Below are 21,453 nucleotides of genomic sequence, written 5' to 3'. Positions count from 1 at the left end.
CACACTGATCCATTCAAGGGTTTTTCTTTATTTTAACTATTTTCAAAATTGTAGAATAATAGCGAAGACATCATAAATATGAAATAACACATATGGAATCATGTAAAAAACAAAAAATAATTAAACAAATCAAAATCTATTTTAGATTTTTCAAAGTAGCCACCCTTTGTCTTGATGACAGCTTTGCACACTCTTGGCATTCTCTCAACCAGCCTCATGAGGAATGCTTTTCCAACAGGAGTTTCCACATATGCTCAGCACTTGTTGGCTGCTTTTCCTTCACTCTGCAGTCCAACTCATCCCAAACCATCTCAATTGGGTTTAGGTGATTGTGGAGGCCAGGTCATCTGATGCAGCACTCAATCACTCTCCTTCTTGGTCAAATAGCCCTTACACAGCCTGGAGGTGTGTTTTGGGTCATTGTCCTGTTGAAAAACAAATGATAGTAGGACTAAGTGCAAACCAGATGGGATGGCATTTCACTGCAGAATGCTGTGTTAGCCATGCTGGTTAAGTGTGCCTTGAATTATAAATAAATCACAGTGTCACCAGCAAAGCACCCCAACACCATCACACCTCCTCCTCCATGCTTCACGGTGGGAACCACACATGCGGAGATCATTTGTTCACCTACTCTGCGTTTCACAACGCAGATTTTTGGAACCAAAAATCTCTAATTTGGGCTCATCAGACCAAAGGACAGATTTCCACGGTCTAATGTTAATTTCTCGTGTTTCTATGCCCAAGCAAGTCTCTTCTTCTTATTGGTGTCCTTTAGTTGTGGTTTCTTTGCAGCAATTCGACCACGAAGGCCTGATTCACCCAGTCTCCTCTCAACAGTTGATGTTGAGATGTGTCTGTTACTTGAACTATGTGAAGCACTTATTTCGGCTGTAAACTGAGGAGCAGTTAAGTCGAATGAACTTATCCTCTGCAGCAGAGGTAACTCTGGGTCTTCCTTTCCTGTGGCGGTCCTCATGAGAGCCAATTTCATCATAGTGCTTGATGGTTTTTGCAACTTCAAAGTTCTTGAAATTTTCCGGATTGACTGACCTTCATGTCTAAAAGTAATGTTGGACTGTCGTTTCTCTGTCCTTATTTGAGCTGTTCTTGCTATAATATGGACTTGATCTTTTACCAAATAGGGCTATCTTCTGTATACCACCCCTACCTTGTCACGACACAACTGATTGGCTCAAATGCAATAATGAGGAAAGAAATTCCACAAATTAACTTTTACCAAGGCACACCTGTTCATTGAAATGCATTTCAGGTGACTACCTCATGAAGCTGGTTGAGAGAATGCCAAAAGTGTGCAAAGCTGTCATCATGGCAAAGGGTGGCTACTTTGAATAATTAAAATATATGTTTTGTTTAACACTTTTTTGGTTACTACATGATTCCATATGTGCTATTTCATAGTTTTGATGTCTTCACTATTATTCTACAATGTAGACCCTTGAATGAGTAGGTTTCCAAACTTTTGACTAGTACTGCATGTCCCTTTACTTTAATGTCCCCTATACTCCATTTTAGCTCCTCACAGTGTTTTCTGAACATCTTTTGGTCCTTGCTATAGAGACTCTCTCTCTCATTCTACAGTGTCCCTATCCCTTAACCAGCACTATTACACATAGCAGCAGTCACATTCATATCAGGGACATGGTCTCCCACGCTCAGCCAATAGCACTGATGCAAGCAAAGAAATACTGATAAGTTCTCTCTTTTGAGAGTTTCCTTTTCAGCTCAAGCCTCTCTTACAGTGATAAGTAATTGGCTGCCTCTCTCACTGCAGAGTGAAACTCTCCTCTCCCCCAGCAACACTCATCACCAATCACACCATCTCTCAGCCTGGGACTGAACATGCCATTCTCTTCTCTCACTACTTTTTCCAACAGCAAGCAACATGTGGTGAATAATATATTTATTTATTTGTTCATTTTTTGACAACGTGGCTGTTGTTGGCTAGGTGGCAGTGTGTTATCCCAGAAGACAGTGTGCCTCTCTGTCAGGCTGTTGTACCCCTATGAGTGAGTAGAGGGTACAGTACATCTTAGCCATGAAGTTGTTATGAGGCAGGTCTGTAGCTCAGTGCCTCAGTACCAACACACACACTTATCCTACACATCCTCCAAAGTCTAGTGTTCCACTCCTAATCAGTTCAATCAGAGGTAACAGGCTCACTCATTCACTCTTTCTCTGCAGGAAAACGAGAAACCTCATGAACCCATTACAAGGATTACAGTGGAATTACAGTGGAATATAATATGTTTCAAAAAGGTGCCTGGCCAAAGATCAGGAGGTGCTTTAATTAGGCTTTTTTCTCAATTTGACTAATCCTCATTTATAGATCAGACCAGGAAATTAAAATAGACAGAAATAGAACAAATCATTACTGGTAGTAATATCATTATTGTTTGTACTCTACTGTACAAGTCTATGTTGTAGGAGTAGTAGTAGTGTTTACTGTATTGAGTAGTCCAGTGTTTCCCAACTCCAGGCATCCAGTACCCCCAACAGCACACATTTCTGTTGTATCCCCGGACAAACATACTTGATTCAGTTCATCAAGGGCTTGATGATTAGTTGACAAGTTGAATCAGGTGTGCATGTCCAGGGCTACAATATACATTTGTACTGTTGGGGGTACTGGAGGAATGGAGTTGGGAAACACTGAAGTAGTGTAAACTGCATGTTCCCAGAAAGCGTTACAAGCAATCATAATTGATCATACTTCAGAGACCCTTAGAGCAGTGGTTCTCAAACCTCTCCTCGGAGACCCCCAGCCGTTCCATGTATTTGATCTACTCAAGAGCTAGCACACCTGATTCAACTTGTCAACTAATCATCAGCCTTCGAATAGGTGAATAAGATGAGTTCAGGGCTACAACAAAATTGTGAAATGTCTGGGGGTCCCCGAGGAGCGGTTTGAGAACTACTGCCTTAGAGGCTGTCAGGGGAGGAAGAGGGGTATACCACATGCTGGGACAAAATGGATGACACATATGGGCTATGATGACATCACCATAACTCAAGTACCTGACATCTCAGAATGCATAGCATAGCGAGAGAACGTGGACATTCCTCAGTTACTAGGCAGAGTTAGTACGCACAGAGGACCATTCACTTAGACAGGCCAGACATGCTCTCTGGTTCACTAGAGGCAAATAAAACCTGCTCAGTCCAAACAGCTTTTCTGCACGTAGTCAGGGAAATAGAAACAGGCAACCATTTAAACAGCTCTATAAAAACTAACTCTCTCCAAATTGGACTGCCGATGAGAGGGCATCGTGGAGTGAGATTCTTCGCTATACTTGAAGAGGAAGAGAAGCATTGACACGTCAGTCAAGGACAGAAAACAGACACACTTCAAAGAACTAAAGAGATGCTGGAGTGTAAGATAAGTAATGTAAGAAGATTATGAACAATCTAGGCTAATAGTTTGTTATTTATATAATACACATCTAATATACCGTCTAAGTATATTCTCCACACAACACTAGTTGAATCTTTTGGAGAAGAACGCTTTAGCTGTGACTTGTCTTAAAAGGAATAATTTTTCACTCAGTATTTCTAGTTTGCCCCACTTTCCAGACTCTTCCGTTTGAGAGAGCTCGGTATTCCCATGACGACCAGGCAGTGAGCTTGTTTCTACCTGAAAAAGCTGTTCTGTAACAACCACCAACAACACCAGTGAATAGTTGATACTGATTTCTGTGTGGGAGTAGTGAAAAAGATTTACTCAGAAAAACCAGGTTAAGGAACTAAAGAGTCAAACTTGCTCCAAGCTCACCTCTAGCTACACTACGATTGCACCACTAGAGAAATAAGCAACAATACAGTACTGTGCATTCTTTACTAATACTCCTTTAATAATCCTCAAAGTTGACCCAGATTTAGGAGGAAAATCAAAGATGGCGGACGCTGGGATAACTTAAACAGGCCTGAAGAGGAGAATTAACTATCATTAAGATGACAGTGGAAAGTCATAACTACACTACGCAGCTACAGACAAAATGAGAAGAGTCAAGCCCTACTTGACCTGATGCAAGAACAAGGAGTCTCTGGGAAATCTACAAATAGTGGTCTCTAATTCTCCCTTGTCAGAGTCATGGTGGTACAGCAGTTGTGGGAAGAGACTACTGAGACAAGTCTTAATAACTAACCACAGATAGCAATGCACAACCTTCCCAAACATGTTACAGTCAAAGGACATTCTGAGAGCGAGGGATTTTTTAAGAGTGTATTTTCCCACAAGGAAGGGGGAAAACCTCCCACGTACTCAGTCTCTAATACTCACTCTCTCGCTGTCCCTCTTTCTCAGACAGTTAAACCAACCGACCCACGTCAAAGTAGTCCACCACAACAAAACCCAACTATTGCACACAAGAGACCAGACAACATTAAGAGTGAGTCACATGTTGGGGAAAAGTCTGAGCTGAATGCATTGCTCCATGGCTTCTGGTACTGTATGTTTCTGTGAGGGTCCATAAGAGCAAACAAGTCCATACATGCTTATGGATTAATTTTACAGCGAGTTTGAATTCATGAGGTGAGGGTTGTCCCTCTCTCCTTACCTGCACCTGGCCCTTGCCCATGATGATGTCCACGATCTCATTGTCATCCTTGTTGAGCTTGGTCTTGTCGTAGCATTTCTCGTAGCATAGGATCCGCAGGCACTGAGAACCTTCCAGCTCGATCTCAAATTCCTATTGGACAACAGACAGGAAGGACATGAGAATAGGGTTCAATTTCCTATCGGTCCAAATAACAGACCGAATGATGGAGTATTGGATATTGAGTTCAACGCCCTGTTGACAGCATGACTAACCGACTGAAATACCATCTGAACATTGGAGCTCTGACGAGTGTTGGTCTCTCACCTCGTTCCACTGTGGTTCAGTGGTGTCTCTGAAGACGCGGGTCTTGGCCTTGCTGACAAAGTAGCCGTAGGAGTCAACCTCCAGGGTACAGTACAGATCTGAACAGGACACAGGAGTCAGAAATCACAATGAGTGAATCTAAAATAATCAGCGCTTATAACACAATAATAGCAAGACTGACAGTAAATGGATAGACATTTTAATATGATCATACCACAATTGTGTAGAGCTAGATCATGTCTGTATCAATGGTCACTGACAATTAGTTTCTCAAGCCCTTACCACCTAATGGTAGAGGCCTGTATTACTTCTCAAGCCCTTACCACCTAATGGTAGAGGCCTGTATTACTTCTCAAGCCCTTACCACCTAATGGTAGAGGCCTGTATTACTTCTCAAGCCCTTACCACCTAATGGTAGAGGCCTGTATTACTTCTCAAGCCCTTACCACCTAATGGTAGAGGCCTGTATTACTTCTCAAGCCCTTACCACCTAATGGTAGAGGCCTGTATAACTTCTCAAGCCCTTACCACCTAATGGTAGAGGCCTGTATTACTGATAGAATGAATAAAGGCACACACACACACACACACACACACACACACACACACACACAACAAGTCTTCAGGGCCAGGTATTCCCCTCAGCTCAGCAGGGCATCAGCTAGGCTAATGTACTCATGTTTATGCTAATGCACTAGTCTCCATAGGCCATTTATCCAGATATCCATTACAATGTCTCCCCTGCACTGGTCTAAGAGACCAAGCCAGAGGCCTCTCTCTCCAGCCCCGCTAGTCCCTGGGGTCTCGACTGCTCTCTGACAGCATGATGGATGGTTACCCACCCTGACCCCTGAACACACAGTCACATCACCAAGCACAGAACTAGAGACAGTGTTTACACTGTAGTACATAGTCACACATGGCGTAGCAATATGAAAACAATAGCATGACCCATGTCTGTCTGGGTTTAGCTCATAGACATATCAAAATCTGGATTAGGTTAGGCAGACTTGTGGACTCGAGTCACAAATTTGATGACTTGAGACTCGACTTGGAGCCTCAAGACTCGGTACTCGACTTTGACTCGAGATATATGACTTGAAATTATCTGGCCAGGTTTTGTAATGTTTTGTCACTCATTTTGTGGCACAGACACTACGTGGATTAATCTACACGCAGACAAAGACAGTAGCCGCAGAATCGCCCTTACAAAAAAATAATGCAACAGATTGGCTAGTGAAACGCGCACTCTGATTGTACACTGATCAACACAGGTTGGGTGAGCTTGCGAACAGAATGTTGATTTGCTGTACAGCTATAAAATGCGCAAATGTCAAAATTTAGGGAGTGAGGCTTGCCATAATATATAAATATGCAGCTCCAAAAAGTGTTTGGTGATCAAGAATATTAACTGTTTACTTTGCAATGTCACCGGAAATGGGGCAATAATTACTAGCATAGGCCAACTGGTCTTTTGGTATGTAACAATTGCTTGATATTTATAATTTAATTATGAAGCCTGCATTTGGAATTTGTTGTTAAAATCAAATACTACTGTGGCGAAGAAGCACCATAGGCACTGCTCTTCACTTGCACTCTTCAAACTCCCACCAGTGGAGTTAAAATAAAATAAATTGTTGAAATGTTTTGCTGTTGCTTTCACATGTTTAAATTCATAGGCGCTATGATGTATTTTTAGTGTAACCTTTATTTAACTAGGCAAGTCAGTTAAGAACAAATTCTTATTCACAATGACGGCCTACCCCGGTCAAACCCCTAACCCGGACGACCCTGGGCCAATTGTGCGCCGCCCTATTGGACTCCAGATCACGGCCGGTTGTGACACAACCTGGTTACGAACCAGGGTCTGTAGTGACCCCTCTAGCACTGCAATGCAGTGCCTTGCTGCGCCAATCGGGAGGTAAATCTATATTCCATCTAATAATGCAATAACTGCTAGCGATTAATCATTCCATTACCTTACTGTTAATTGCAACACGTAGACATTTCTGTTTCATATTTGATAGGCCTACTACGATACATTTTCCTTTCACAGCCAACCATTTCTTACCCTGCTATGAGTGGGCGTGATGTTTATAGCGCACATGAACGTTCAAAAGACTCATGAGGTAGAAGTTCTGTTTATTTCATTAAATGTAAAGTTTCCTTTGTTCATATTTCCTGGTCTATGTCGGAGATCCGTGTGTCTGTGTCCTTTATCGCTGTCATTTTTGTTGTGCGTAATATACTCCGTGTGATAGAAATAGGCTACGTGGCCTGCGCTCCACGCTTTGGAGTCGCTGAATAAGATAAAATGATTGTTCCATGTATGCATGGTTGAAATATCATTACGTCTGATTAAGATCAATCAATATAACAATATATGTGGAATATGGTTGTAATTGCCAATTGGGTAAAGGTATGGTCTCGGGCCAAGTGTTTATATTATGTAGGGCTACCAGTTTGAGTTCTTGTTTGATAGATTCAATTTGGTTTCTCAAGGGGAAGCTGTACAGTCTTGCCCGCTACCAGTGTCTGTTCAGATAGGACAGGTTAAGCCTGATACAGAGGCTATTTCTTTTGGGCTATTGCCCATGTATATTTGGTTAATCGACTTGTATATTTTGTATGATATGGAGCTTTCACCATTGGATCACTGAGACCCGTAAATAAATCTACACTGAGCACGTCAACCTGCCTTGCCTTCTGCTGATTTCATGCTAGAAGGTCCATATTTTACAATTCCATAGGCTAATAAAAACATGTTGTAGACAAAATAAAAGGGCTGTCCTGTAGCCTCGATAAATAGACAAATATTTGTAGCTGATCAAGTCGTTGCGAGTATAGATTTTGTTTTTACTTGACTTGAGATTTAAATTGAGAACTTGTGACTCAACTCGACTTGCTCTTAGAATGCACAACTTGGAATTGACTCGAACCTCTTGACTTGAGACTTGATGTGACTCAAGCAGAAGAAAGCAGAAGGATCCAGACTGGAGAGGAACGGCACGGGAGGGGTGTAACTGATCATTTGGGGGGTATTTTCAAAATGGAGTCACGCTTTAGTAATTAGACACATCCGCTACGTGGGTGACTATCAGAGTGACCAGACAACCGATGGCTGAGGAGGAACACACTAACTACTGTCTGTATCAGTTAAATTCAAAATCTTAGTCCCAAATGGAACCCTATTCCCTGTATAGAGCACTACATTTGACCAGAGCTCTATGGGTCCTGGTCAAAAGTAGGGAATAGGGTGTAATTTGGGATGCATCAAAGTATGAGAAATTCAAGACTACTGGGAAATAAATAGTACTGTACATAATTGGACATAGGCCTAGTGTGCTGCTGCACTGAAGTGAGTTCACAGAGAGTTAGACAGGGTAGTTTATCACTGTTAATGCTCACAGAAATAGCATTTGGCTTCGTTAAGAGAAAAAATATATATCGGAAGCACAACTCCCTGCTGTGTCAGATTTACACCTCTGTCCCAAGCACCTTTCTGAAAGTTATGACTGTTCAGACTTAGTGTAAACCCAACACCACTAAGGGAAACATTCATACATCATACTCCTGGGCTACTTTTCAAAGTTTATTTTCCCTTCAAATCTGAACTAGGTTTATAGGCCTGGACCTGAAATCCTACAACTAAAAACAGGGCCAGAAAGAACATATTTAGCCTTGTTTTAATGTGTGCTAGTAGTGTTGCCAAAGGGACCTTCAGAAATGTGACACGATGAAAATGAGAGCTGGTGGCTGGTGGTGATTGGTTGAATAAGCCCTGAGGGCTGTCATTTTATTGGGAGGCCTCTTCCTGCCCTCATGAATCTGGTGGTCATTGAGGAGTCTTACCAGTCACACACACACACACACACACACACACACACACACACACACACACACACACACACACACACACACACACACACACAGGTTAATGGATACCATCCTGATTCTGTCCAGACGACCTGGAAGTTGATCCCTTCTCTTTGTTTGTGTGTGTGACCTCTTCCTAATCCTAGCCTGCAGATGTGTGTTCATTTGTAGGTGAAACAGTGGTCAGCAAAACCTGAGACTAAAACACTCATTCTGAAGTCTTATAGCAACCATCTAAACTGGGTCTGAAAGAACAACACGACCTAGAGACAGGGAGGAGGGTTTGTCTGCTTTATGGTGTGTGTGTGTGTGTGTGTGTGTGTGTGTGTGTGTGTGTGGTGTGTGTGTGTGGTGTGTGTGTGTGGTGTGTGTGCGTGCCTGTCTCCCAAACACAGCTCCTGACTGTAACATGATGAATCTACTGCTTTATTTAGAACTTATTGGAAAAAAGTGGAATTCCAAGGAAGGAACATTATGAAGAAGGAAATTGTCTTATCAAATTATTTTTAATTGGATCCGGGATGATAACACTAACCGTTGCATGAGTAAAGGATGCAGGGAGGGCTGGATTACATTATGCATAGAGAGGCAGAGATGAGAAATCTCTCCCCTACATAAAGTTCAAAACATGACATACACTGAGCGTACAAAACATTAGGAACACCTTCCTATTATTGAGTTGCACCGACTTTTGCCCTCAGAACAGCCTCAATTCGTCAGGGCATGGACTCTACAAGGTGTCGAAAGCGTTCCCATGTTGACTCCAATGCTTAAACACCTCTATTCTCGGTCAATGTTTTCCCCTTGTGTTTTTTTTCAATTGTATTTTGGGGGGACCAGTAGACTCTTAGCTACTTCCTCTGACCCACTTTTGAAACGTTGCCCTGAGCTGAAATGTATCTCTGCTTCCTATTGAAATAAACTACGGGTGGCAGTGTTGATAAGATCGTTTTAATAGGACATGTTTGTACATAATGCAGTTTCTAAAAAAAAACCTGGAGAGGGGGTGTATATCCCCTAACTCCAGTGTCCAATAGGAAGGACTGGAGGCACCGTGTGCTGTAGTGTTACGAGCTATACATAGTATAGTACTGTATACAAGTACACAAGCAAATACACACACACACACACACACACAACACATACAGAATAACCAACACACAGGCACACACTTTTATGCAAGGGAGCAAATGGTTGACATACGGCTTGTACACACAATACGCTCGAAAGATAGAATCAGAGCAACACAAAATTGAAGGACAGAGACCGGGGAAGCCGACAATAAAACTAAACACATGAAATATCAGATCCACATACGGTCCACTCTACAGTCTCTGTAATGTCCCTTCTCAAAGGAATTCCCCAAACAAACTAAGACATCTCTATTAGACTTGTGTTCCAAACAGCATCCTATTCCCTATATAAAGGGAGTGGAACAGCTTCACCAATCCTTCTTTAACCTGTCTCCTCCCCTTCATCTACACTCATTTAAGTGGAATTAACAGGTCACATCAAGAAGGGATCAGTCATGGGAAGAGCAGGTGTTTCTAATGTTTTGCACACTCAGTGTAGTGTACTACTTTTGACAAGTAGTGCTCTACATAGGGAATAAGGTGCCATTTGGGATGCACACATAATTGTGTACTTTATAATGGGACGGGGGCAGATGACATCTCCCTGATTAACAGTGGTCTGGAGGGGTGTGGCCAGCATGACTGGTGGTGAGATATATTAGGGGAAATGTCATCCAAACTCCACAAGACCCCGGATAGATGGAACATCTACCAACTCGCTCTGTGATTTAACTCCACTCCCCCAACCATACTCCACACACTCCAAGTCAACTATACTCGATCATACTGTTGAACCAGGTTGTTGGGGTTCAGAGGTGACTTGGTCTCAAGTATGTAGGTGGCGTAACTGCATCATTATGCTAGCTATGACTAGCTACAATCCACTACATACACATAGGAGATGCTATGTACCCATGGAGGGGTGTTTAAACTAAAACAGGAACTCTTACATTTCAGAGGGCAGGATCCATCTGGACAATGCCGTGGTAACCATACTCCCCCAGCCCCTGCATAACAGAGGGGCATGCCAATGGTACGGTCCATGAGAAAATGGAGGGAAAAGTACAACCAAACCACTTCAACATGCTTCTTCTTCATTTTTAAACAATTCTTCCCGCTCTGCTCCGGTGAGGATCAAACAGGCTTTCAGTGGAAACAGCTTTCCATTTTTCCCCCAATCCATTACACAATAAATCTCTCTCTGAAGCTTTCAGAAAGTACACTACAGTACAGGCTGCCATGGTATCTGAGGCATATTTCGTTGGGTCTTTTTTTTCTGTTGTGGTGATATTTGAACCGGTGCTTCTTGTGTAACAAGGTAACAGGCAGTGGAGAGTGTTGAGTGGAGCGGCAGCTGTCTGGTACAGACATATCTGAGCCACTCTGGGGCTCTCTGACATCATATCCCCCTGATAACACATACAGGCAGTCATGGCTAGGGCCATCCCATGCACGCACCAGGTAGGGGGAGGCCAGGGCTGAGAGACAGAGGGGGGAGAGAGAAAACGAGATAGGGATGGAGAGAAGAGGATTCTCCTGGCCTTCACTGTCTGTTTGTGTGTGTGTGTGTCCCTTGAGAGCTCGGCTGTGGCTGTGTAGGGACTACGCTGTTCCCGTTAGCTCTCTTTATGGAGTAGTTGTGTCCCTGACGGCCCCGAGCATCAAAGGAGCCACAGGAATGTGACTGTGGTCCAGAGCTGTTCCTCAGGGACTGGCCCCGTAGCTTTCTTTCTCTTTTTCTCTCTCTCCACCTATATCTCTTCCTCCATCTCTCCCGTCCCCACATTTCCTCCTTTCTCGATCTTTTTTTCTCTCTCCCCACCGCTCCCTCTCTCAATCGCTCTTCCTTCTTTCTCTCTCCCACTTTCTCTCATGCTCTCCCTCTCTCTCTTTTACCAGGAGAACCCCGGCCACAAGTCAGTAAGAGCACGAGGTAGCAGTTGCACCGAACCACAGATTGTGGATCAGATAGCCCATTACTCCAAATCCTTAACCATGAGGGGGGTGAAATAATACCTGACCCTGTTTCAGTGGTTAAATCTACCTCTGTGCTGGGGGTCTATGTTGTGGTCTTGTAAAAGGCTTTACTGTGGAGAAGAGAACCAGTGTGCAGGGACAGACATGGTAACCATGAACCCTTTCTCCCTGTAACGTCTGTCCTCTTTGTTGGTTGTGGCACAAGCTGTAAATGATATGCTCGAACCATCAAGAAGGGCTGAGTCAGAAGATGAACATCCTGGTGTCAGGCACACATACAATAGCTGAAAGATGCTGACGGACACGCGTGCGCATCCAGACACACACACACACACACACACACACACGCTGAACACAGTGCAGTACAAGCCCAGTATGACAGAGAGACTTACTGGCTGACTCTTTGAAGCCTTTTGCAGAGTGGACGATCACATGGAGGAATCCATACAGGCCTGGGGTTTCCTCATCTGAAACACACAACGCAGTTAGTCACTGTCTGTCACACCCATTATCAGTGACCTGGATGTGACCTGGGACAATACATTCTCATAACTTCAAGGGTACATCCCAAACGGTACCCTATTCCCTTTATAGTGCACTACTTTTCACCAGGGTCTGTAGGGGACCTCATAGCCGAGGGTACATCTCATTCGCAATGAACAGTGAAGTAGTATATATTTCAGTGACAATGGTTGTGTGTGTGTTCATGTGCTTGTGTGAGGTATTCTTTCAGGTAGACTAACTGAAGCCCCATGTGGGAGCAGGAAGCAAAGAGGATGAAGAGGACTGGGTCCACACACACACACACACACACACACACACACACACACACACACACACACACACACACACACACACACACACACAGAGCTGTGGTAGATGGAGGAGCTCAGGTTTAATCACACATTCATTCATCTTAGTGTGTGACCTCTACACCAAGGCATCCCATACAGCTGTACCACAACTCCCTAATTGCCCTGTGACATTAGCAGGAAAAACAGGAGGAATCATTTTGGCCCATAGTGTATGTATCTAAGCCTTAGACTTAAATATTCATAAGCATGTTCTTGGGTGGCCCTTGAAAACACACACACCAGCCTACACACACAATCCAACACACTCACACACCTATGCTTCCCCTCTCTCTCTCTTGTCCCCTGGCCTCTGCATGATTATGTTGCAGAGGCCTGCGCGTTTCCTGGTAAATAAACAGGGGGTTGAAACTGGAGATGGCCTGTTTGGAGCTCCCTGCAGGCCCATCGGGTCATGCTCTGGACAACTACGGAGATGAGAGACTAACAACTGAGTCCTGGAAAAACAATATGTCACGTGCATGTATGGTGCTATGGACTGTATATGTCCAGTCACAGACAGGTCATGCCACCAAGAGAGGGAGAAGCCAAGAGAAGATCTACTCCAGACTCTAACCTTTAGTTTCCCCCCTCCACTGCTCATTATCAGAGATGCTATTCTGTCTGGATCTTAACCACAACAAAAATACTCAAAGAAGATGGTAGTAATGACATGTCAATGTGTATTGCTATAACCCTCTAATGGTTAAGGTTAGAACCAGAGTTAAAGTAATCTGATCCTAGATCTGTAGCTAGTTTCTTCTACCTGGTCACTATAATGGCCTGTGTCAGACAGAGCGATGGTAACGAGGGGATCACATTTCTCCTCCAGCTGGTTTGATTTGAGCCCCTCTGCTACTCCATCTAATAATGTCAATGCATGGTGTGTGTCTGTTGTGGGTGTTGAATGTATGTCAAATGCCAATGAGCTGACCTGGAGCCTTTGTTTTTACCATACTGTACTATAAAGTGACTACCGATGAGAAAGAATGTAAACCTGTGCTTTGCTTAACCATGTTTCAGATCCCCTCTAAACTGGAGAGAAAACAAAAGTGTTTGATGTGAGTATAAAGGGAGTTGCTTTGACAAGCTCACTGTAAACAAATCAGGAAGTCTGTGCCAGCCAGGAGCAGTACTTCAGGTTACCACAAGGGGGAGCACTGTACCATCAAAATACACAGTGTATAAACATTAGGAACATGCTCTTTCCATGACAGACTGACCAGGTGAATCCAGATGAAAGCTATGATCCCTTATTGATGTCACCTGTTAAATCCACTTCAATTAGTGTAGATAAAGGGAGGAGACAGGTTTATGAAGGTTTTTTAAGCCTTGAGACAATAGAGATAAGGATTGTGTGTGTGTGCCGTTCAGAGGGAGAATAGGCAAGACAAAAGATTTAAGTGCCTTTGAACGTGCAACAGTTTCCCATGTGTATCAAGAATGCTCCGCCACCCAAAGGACATCCAGCCAACTTGACACAACTGTGGGAAACATTGGAGTCAGCATCCCTGTGGAACGCTTTCGACTGTTCTGAGGGCAAAATGGGATACAACTCAATATTAGAAAGGTGTTCCTGATGTTTTGTACACTCAGTGTATATCACTGTCTGTAATCATGGGTTTACAATGCTGTGGCCAGACTCAGATAATCATAATGTGACTTGCAAATATTGTGGCCAATTTAGATGTATACTACAGTACATGATATCCAATTTACTAAACCAAGTCTAGCAGAAATCTAGCAAGATGACAATGTATCATTCAGAGTAAGCAAAAGTACAGGAGGAGAAACCCCCTTGCCTTGCAAGAAAACATGTTTGTCTTTTGATGAAGATATTATATCTCTAAGGAAGCTACCATGAACACCATGACTGTGGGATTTGTGGTGCATAGTGGGATCCCATGTGGCTCAGTTGGTAGAGCATGGCGCTTCCAACGGCAGGGTTGTGGGTTCGATTCCCACGGGGGACCAGTACAAAAAAGTACACAAAAATTGTCCACTTACTACTGTGTCGCTCTTAGAGCGTCTGCTTAATGATGTAAATGTAAAAAAGTTCTGTTTATGAAGACTTCATGAATGTGTTTTTGTTTGTTTAATGTGTGAGTGCAGCGGTATAACAGTGTTGTGTATGAGTGTGTGTCTCCCAGCAATTTCCTGTCCCCCAGTGCATCCTGGGAGCTCAAAGTGGGCCTCCCAGCTGGCTTTAATGTCACCCCAATCCAAACATCCCATCTGAACCCTGCTGCAACACACACATGCCATGACACAGATTATCACTAGATGAGAAACACTATGTAACCTAGATTCCTTACCAAACCATTTCTAGTTTTGTGCTGAGAAAATAGGAGATATGTTTGTGGCTTTTAACTGAAAACAGAGGGGAAAGGAAGGAGAGGTGAATGTGTGTGTACTACCGTCTTTATTACTGGTGACAGGGATGTTGTGGACGGTGCGGAGTTTGAAGCAGGAGCTGGTGAGGACCTGCAGCTCTACAGAGCTCAACTGACACGTCTGCAGATCTGAAGACACACAAACACACCATTAATAAACCTGAACATACAGCCAGGCCATAGGTTCTTTAATGTGCATTTGCATTGAAGGCATTGAATCCATGGCATAGTTGTTTAAAAAAAACTATATCAGCCTGTCTGTTCACTCTCGTGACTCATCCTGTACCTTTCCTCTGTAGTTTCTGGATGCTCTCCCTCCACTCCGACCTCTCATAGTCTGAAGACAGGAGGAACAGGTAGCTCTGAGGACAAAACAGGGGGAAAATCACATTTTATAGGACAACAGCTCCCTCCTGTGGTGGGAAAGTAAATCATAATAAAAATAATAATAAATGTATTGGGTTTATTTAGCGCTTTACATAGTAAGGGGAAAATCACCTCATCCAATGTGTAGCACCCACCTGGGAGATGTATGGCAACAATTTTGGTGCCAGAACGCCCACCACACATCAGCTAGCATGGTGGAGAGGTGAGGAGTGATATACAGTGCATTCGAAAAGTATTCAGTCCTCTGGACTTTTTCCACATTTTGTTATGCTACAGACTTATTCTAAAATTGATAAAAATTGTTTTGTTTTTCAATCTACACACAATACCCCATAATGACGAAGCAAAAACAGTTTAGACATTTTTGCTAATTAATTATAAAGAAATAAAAAAAATATATTTCATTAACAAAAGTATTCAGACCCTTTCCTTTCTTGAAGCACCTTTGGCAGTGATTACAGCCTCGAGTCTTCTTGGGTATGATGCTACAAGCTTGGCACACCTGTATTTGGGGAGTTTCTCCCATTCTTCTCTGCAGATCCTCTCTGTCAGGTTGGATGGGGAGCGTCGCTACACAGCTATTTTCAGGTCTCTCCAGAGATGTTCGATCAGGTTCAAGTCCGGGTTCTCAAGGACACAGACTTTTCCCGAAGCCACTCACGCGTTGTCTTGGCTGGGTGCTTAGGGTCGTTGTCCTGTTGGAAGGTGAACCTTCGCCCCAGTCTGAGGTCCTGAATGCTCTGGAGCAGGTTTTCATTAAGGATCTCTCAGTACTTTACTCTGTTCATCTTTCCCTCGAACTTGACTAGTCTCCCAGTCCCTGCCGCTGAAAAACATCACCACAGCATGATGCTGCCACCACCGTGCTTCACCATAGGGATGGTGCCAGGTTTCCTCCAGAAATCATGTTTCTCATGGTCTGAGAGTCCTTTAGCTGCCTTTTGGCAAACTTTAAGCGGGCTGTTATGTGCCTTTTACTGAGGAGTGGCTTCCGTCTGGCCACTCTACCATCAAGGCCTGCTTGGTGGAGTTCTGCAGAGATGGTTGTCCTTCTGGAAGGTTTTCCCATCTACACAGAGGAACTCTGGAGCACCATCAGAGTGACCATCGGGTTCTTGGTCACCTCCCTGGCCAAGGCCCTTCTCCCACGATTGCTCAGTTTGGCCGGGCGGACAGCTTTACGAGGAGTCTTGGTGGTTCCAAACTTCTTCCATTTAAGAATGATGGATGCCACAGTGTTCTTGGGGACCTTCAATGCTGCAGAAATGTTTTGTTACCCTTTGCCAGATCTGTGCCTTGACACAATCCTGTTTCTGAGATTTCCGGACAATTCATTAGACCTCGTGGCTTGGTTTTGCTCTGAGATGGACTGTCAACTCTGGGACCTTATATAGACAGGTGTGTGCCTTTCCAAATCATGTCCAATCAATTGAATTTACCACAGGTGGACTCCAAACAAGTTGTAGAAACATCTCAAGGATGATCAATGGAAACAGGATGCAACTGAGCTCAATTTTGATTCTCATTGCAAAGGGCCTGAATACATAAGATATGTTTAAAAAAATTGCAAATATTTCTAAAAACCTGTTTTCTCTTTGTCATTATGAGGTATTGTGTTTAGATTGATGAGGAAAAAACCTATCTAATGCATTCTAGAATATTGCTGTAACGTAACAAAATGTGGAAAAAGTCAAGGGGTCTGAATACTTCCCGAATGCACTGCATGCCAATTAGGAATGAGGGGGACGATTAGGTGGCCATGATGGAATGGGGACAGGTTGGGAATTTAACCAGAACACTGGGGTTAACACCCCTACTCATCAAATCAAAGTTTATTTGTCACCTTATAGTGAAATGCTTACTTACAGGCTCTAACCAACAGTGCGAAAAAAGGTATGTGTGTGTGTAGGTAAGTAAAGAAATAAAACAACAGTAAAAAGACATTTGAAAATAAGAGTAGCAAGGCTATATACAGACACCGGTTAGTCAGGCTTTATGAGGTAGTATGTACATGTAGGTATGGTTAAAGTGACTATGCATATATGATGAACAGAGATTAGCAGCAGCGTAGAAAGAGGGGTTGGGGGGGGGGCACACAATGCAAATAGTCCGGGTAGCCATTTGATTACCTGTTCAGGAGTCTTATGGCTTGGGGGTAAAAACTCTTGAGAAGCCTTTTTGTCCTAGACTTGGCACTCCGGTACCACTTAACATGCGGTAGTAGAGAGAACAGTCTATGACTGGGGTGGCTGGGGCCTTTGACAATTTTTAGGGCCTTCCTCTGACACCGCCTGGTGTAGAGGTCCTGGATGGCAGGCAGCTTTGCCCCAGTGATGTACTGGGCCGTACGCACTACTCTTTGTAGCCCCGTCGATGAGAATGGGGACATGCTCGGTGCTCCTTTTCCTGTAGTCTACAATCATCTCCTTAATCTTGGTTATGTTGAGGGATAGGTGGTTATTCTGGCACCACCCGGGCCAGGTCTCTGAACACCTCCCTATAGGCTGTCTCGACATTGTCGGTGATCAGGCCTACCACTGTTGTGTCGTCTGCAAACTTAATGATGGTGTTGGAGTCGTGCCTGGCCATGCAGTCGTGGGTGAACAGGGAGTACAGGAGGGGACTGAGCACGCACCCCTGGGAAGCTCCAGTGTTGAGGATCAGTGTGGCAGATGTGTTGCTACCTACCCTCCCCACCTGGGGGCAGCCCATCAGGAAGTCCAGGATCCAGTTGCAGAGGGAGGTGTTTAGTCCCAGGTTCATTAGCTTAGTGATGAGCTTTGAGGGTGTACTATGTTGTTGAACGCTGAGCTGTAGTCAATGAATAGCATTCTCACATAGGTGCTCCTTTTGTCCAGGTGGGAAATGGCAGTGTGGAGTGCAATAGAGATTGCATCATCTGTGGATCTGTTTGGGCGGTATGCAAATTGGAGTGGGTCTAGTGTTTCTGGGATAATGGTGTTGATGTGAGCCATTACTAGCCTTTCAAAGCACTTCATGGCTACGGATGTGAGTGCTACGGGTCTGTAGTCATTTAGGCAGGTTGCCTTTGTGTTCTTGGGCACATGGACTAGGGACTATGGTGGTCTGCTGTTGGATGTTGGAATTACAGACTCAATCAGGGACATGTTGAAAATGTCAGTGAAGACATCTGCCAGTTGGTCAGCACATGCCCGGAGCACATGACCTGGTAATCCGTCTGGCCCCGCAGCCTTGTGTATGTTGACCGGAACAGCCGATTAGGTTAGGATGAAGACTGGGGGTTGGGTAATCTGATTCTAGATCTGTGGTTAGCAACTATGTCCATGACTGCAATGTTGATATAATGATACTACCCGTCAGGACACCCGTTTAACGTCTCTACCGAAAGACAACACCCTGCGCAGGGCAATGTCTCCTTCACTTCCCTGGGGTATTGGGATCTCCTTAGACCAGAGTGAAGAGTGCCCCCTACTGGCCCTTCAACACTACTTTCAGCAGCATTTGGTCTCCCATCCAAGAACCAACCAGGAACGACCCTGCTTAGTTTCAAAGGCAAGCCAGCAGTGCGATGCAGGGTGGTATCAGTATCAGTATATCAACATTGCAGTCATGGACATAGTTGCTAACCACAGATCTAGAATCAGATTACCCAACCCCCAGTCTTCATCCTAACCATTGAAGGACAACAATAGATCTGATCCCAGGCCAGTGGTTACGCAGTTGCAGCTTACCTTGCCATGTTTGTTGTGTATGCGGAAAGGGATGGTGGGAGAGTGTAACAGCAGCCAGGACTCCTGCTCATTCATCTTCTTCCTCAGACGCTCCACATTACGACTCTGGCCCTTTAGTGATTTCTACAGAAAAAAACAGGGCACGCGGTATGTTAACATACAGTTTGTTATACTGCAGGGATATTCAACTGCCGGCCTGCGAGCAAGATCTGGCCCATTTATTAATTTAGACAGGCCCTTTGATCAATTCTGAACATTAATAAAAGATACGCAACAAAAATCCCAACCAAAATCCGACGTTCAGTGTCAAAATGATAAGCACTAATGTGCTTGTCTATATTGTGCGCGTGTCTACTGTGCGCGTGTCTACTGTGCGCGTGTCTACTGTGCGCGTGTCTACTGTGCGCGTGTCTACTGTGCGCTTGTCTACTGTGCGCTTGTCTACTGTGCGCTTGTCTACTGTGCGCTTGTCTACTGTGCGCTTGTCTACTGTGCGCTTGTCTACTGTGCGCTTGTCTACTGTGCGCTTGTCTACTGTGCGCTTGTCTACTGTGCGCTTGTCTATTGTGTGGTTGTCTAGCAGTTTTCTAGCGCCTGTGTGGCATGTTTATTGTTTTTTGTTCATATGAATTTGGCTCTAGCGTTTGAACGGTTTAAGCTACAAAATATTATGACCCCATTCCTGAAAGCTATGACTCTCAGGAATACTACGTGCCTTCTGTTTTTCCTCTCAAAAACTATGAAATAACACATTTGGAATAATGTAGTAACCCAGAAAGTATTAAACAAATCAAAATATATTTATATTTGAGATTCTTCAAAGTAGCCACCCTTTGCCTTGATGACAGCTTTGCACACTTGGCATTTCAATTAACAGGTGTGCGTTTGAACAATCAATTGTGTTGTGACAAGGTAGTGTTGCTATACAGAATATATTTACTTGGTAAAAGACCAAGTCCATATTATGGCAAGTACAGCTCAAATAAGCAAAGAGAAATGACAGTCCATCATTACTTTAAGACATGAAGGTCAATCAATGCGTAAAATTTCAAGAACATTCAAAGTTTCTTCAAGTGCAGTCGCAAAAACCATCAAGCGCTATGATGAAACTGGCTCTCATGAGGACCACCACAGGAAAGGAAGACCGAGTAACCTCAGCTGTAGAGGATAAGTTCATTAGAGTTACCAGCCTCAGAAATCGGCAATTAACTGCACCTCAGATTGCAGCAAAAATAAATGCTTCACAGAGTTCAAGTAAGACACATCAACAGTTCAGAGGAGACTGCGTGAATCAGGCCTTCATGGTTGAATTGCTACAAAGAACCACTGCTAAAGGACAACAATAAGAAGAAGAGACTTGCTTGGGCCAAGAAACACAAGCAATGGACATTAGACAGTGGAAATCTCTGCTTTGTTTTGATTGTTCCAAATTTGCGATTTTTGGTTACAACTGCCGTGTCTTTGTGAGATGCAGAGTAGGTGAACGGATGATCTCCATATGTGTGGTTCCCACTGTGAAACATGGATGAGGAAGTGTGATGGTGTGGGCCTGCTTTGCTGGTGACACTGTCAGTGATTTATTTATAATTCAAGGCACACTTAACCAACATGGCTACCACAGCATTCTGCAGCGATATGCCATCCCATCTGGTTTGCGCTTAGTGAGACTATCATTTGTTTTAACAGGACAATGACCCAACACACCTCTAGGCTGTGTAAGGGCTATTTGACCAAGAAGGAGAGTGATGGAGTGCTGCATCAGATGACCTGGCCTCCACAATGACCAGACCTCAACCCAACTAATGGTTTGGGATGAGTTGGACCGCAGAGTGAAGGAAAAGCAGCCAACAAGTGCTCAGCATATGTGGGAACTCCTTCAAGACTGTTGGAAAAGCATTCCAGGTGACTACCTCATAAAGCTGGGTGAGAGAATGCCAAGAGTGTGCAAAGCTGTCAATAAGGCAAAGGGTGACTACTTTGAAGAATCAAACATCTAAAATAGACTTTGATTGTTTAACACCTTTTTAGTTACTTCATGATTCTATATGTGATATTTCATAGTTTTGATGTCTTCACTATGTCATGACTTGGCCTCATGGGATGAGGATCAAAGATGTCAGCCAGGCAAAGGTTTGAACAACCCCTCTCATGGCAGGCCAGTTACATGACTGGTCGTAAGTACCGGGCATATTTTCTCTTCTTGGCCATGCAGTATTGAGAGAGAGAACCTCCATGGAACAAAGGAGTCCTCCCGCCAAAACTCAAACATCCGAAAGTGGAGAATGAAACAATATTCCTAA

The 21,453-nt window shown here is 43.9% G+C and overlaps 1 protein-coding gene and 1 non-coding gene across 8 annotated transcripts in view; one reads left to right on the top strand and one right to left on the bottom strand.

Moving 5' to 3' along the window:
- LOC129817750 (active breakpoint cluster region-related protein-like) overlaps positions 1-21,453 on the bottom strand; it is a 218,147-nt gene that overhangs the window by 58,186 nt on the left and 138,508 nt on the right. For all 7 annotated transcript variants that reach the window (XM_055873278.1, XM_055873287.1, XM_055873322.1 and 4 more), the window contains 6 exons: positions 19,154-19,276; positions 15,340-15,415; positions 15,078-15,182; positions 12,202-12,276; positions 4,884-4,981; positions 4,578-4,709 (listed from right to left, as the gene is read on the bottom strand). In XM_055873278.1, the coding sequence (XP_055729253.1) occupies positions 4,578-4,709; positions 4,884-4,981; positions 12,202-12,276; positions 15,078-15,182; positions 15,340-15,415; positions 19,154-19,276 (609 nt within the window). The remainder of the gene's footprint in view (positions 1-4,577; positions 4,710-4,883; positions 4,982-12,201; positions 12,277-15,077; positions 15,183-15,339; positions 15,416-19,153; positions 19,277-21,453) is intronic.
- trnag-ucc (transfer RNA glycine (anticodon UCC)) lies at positions 14,558-14,634 on the top strand. The gene has a single exon. It is a non-coding gene; the product is annotated as a tRNA-Gly (tRNA).

Source organism: Salvelinus fontinalis, chromosome 2, assembly GCF_029448725.1.
Source record: "Salvelinus fontinalis isolate EN_2023a chromosome 2, ASM2944872v1, whole genome shotgun sequence".
NCBI classification, from domain to species: Eukaryota; Metazoa; Chordata; class Actinopteri; order Salmoniformes; family Salmonidae; genus Salvelinus; species Salvelinus fontinalis.
This window is presented reverse-complemented; position numbering and strand designations above follow the sequence as displayed.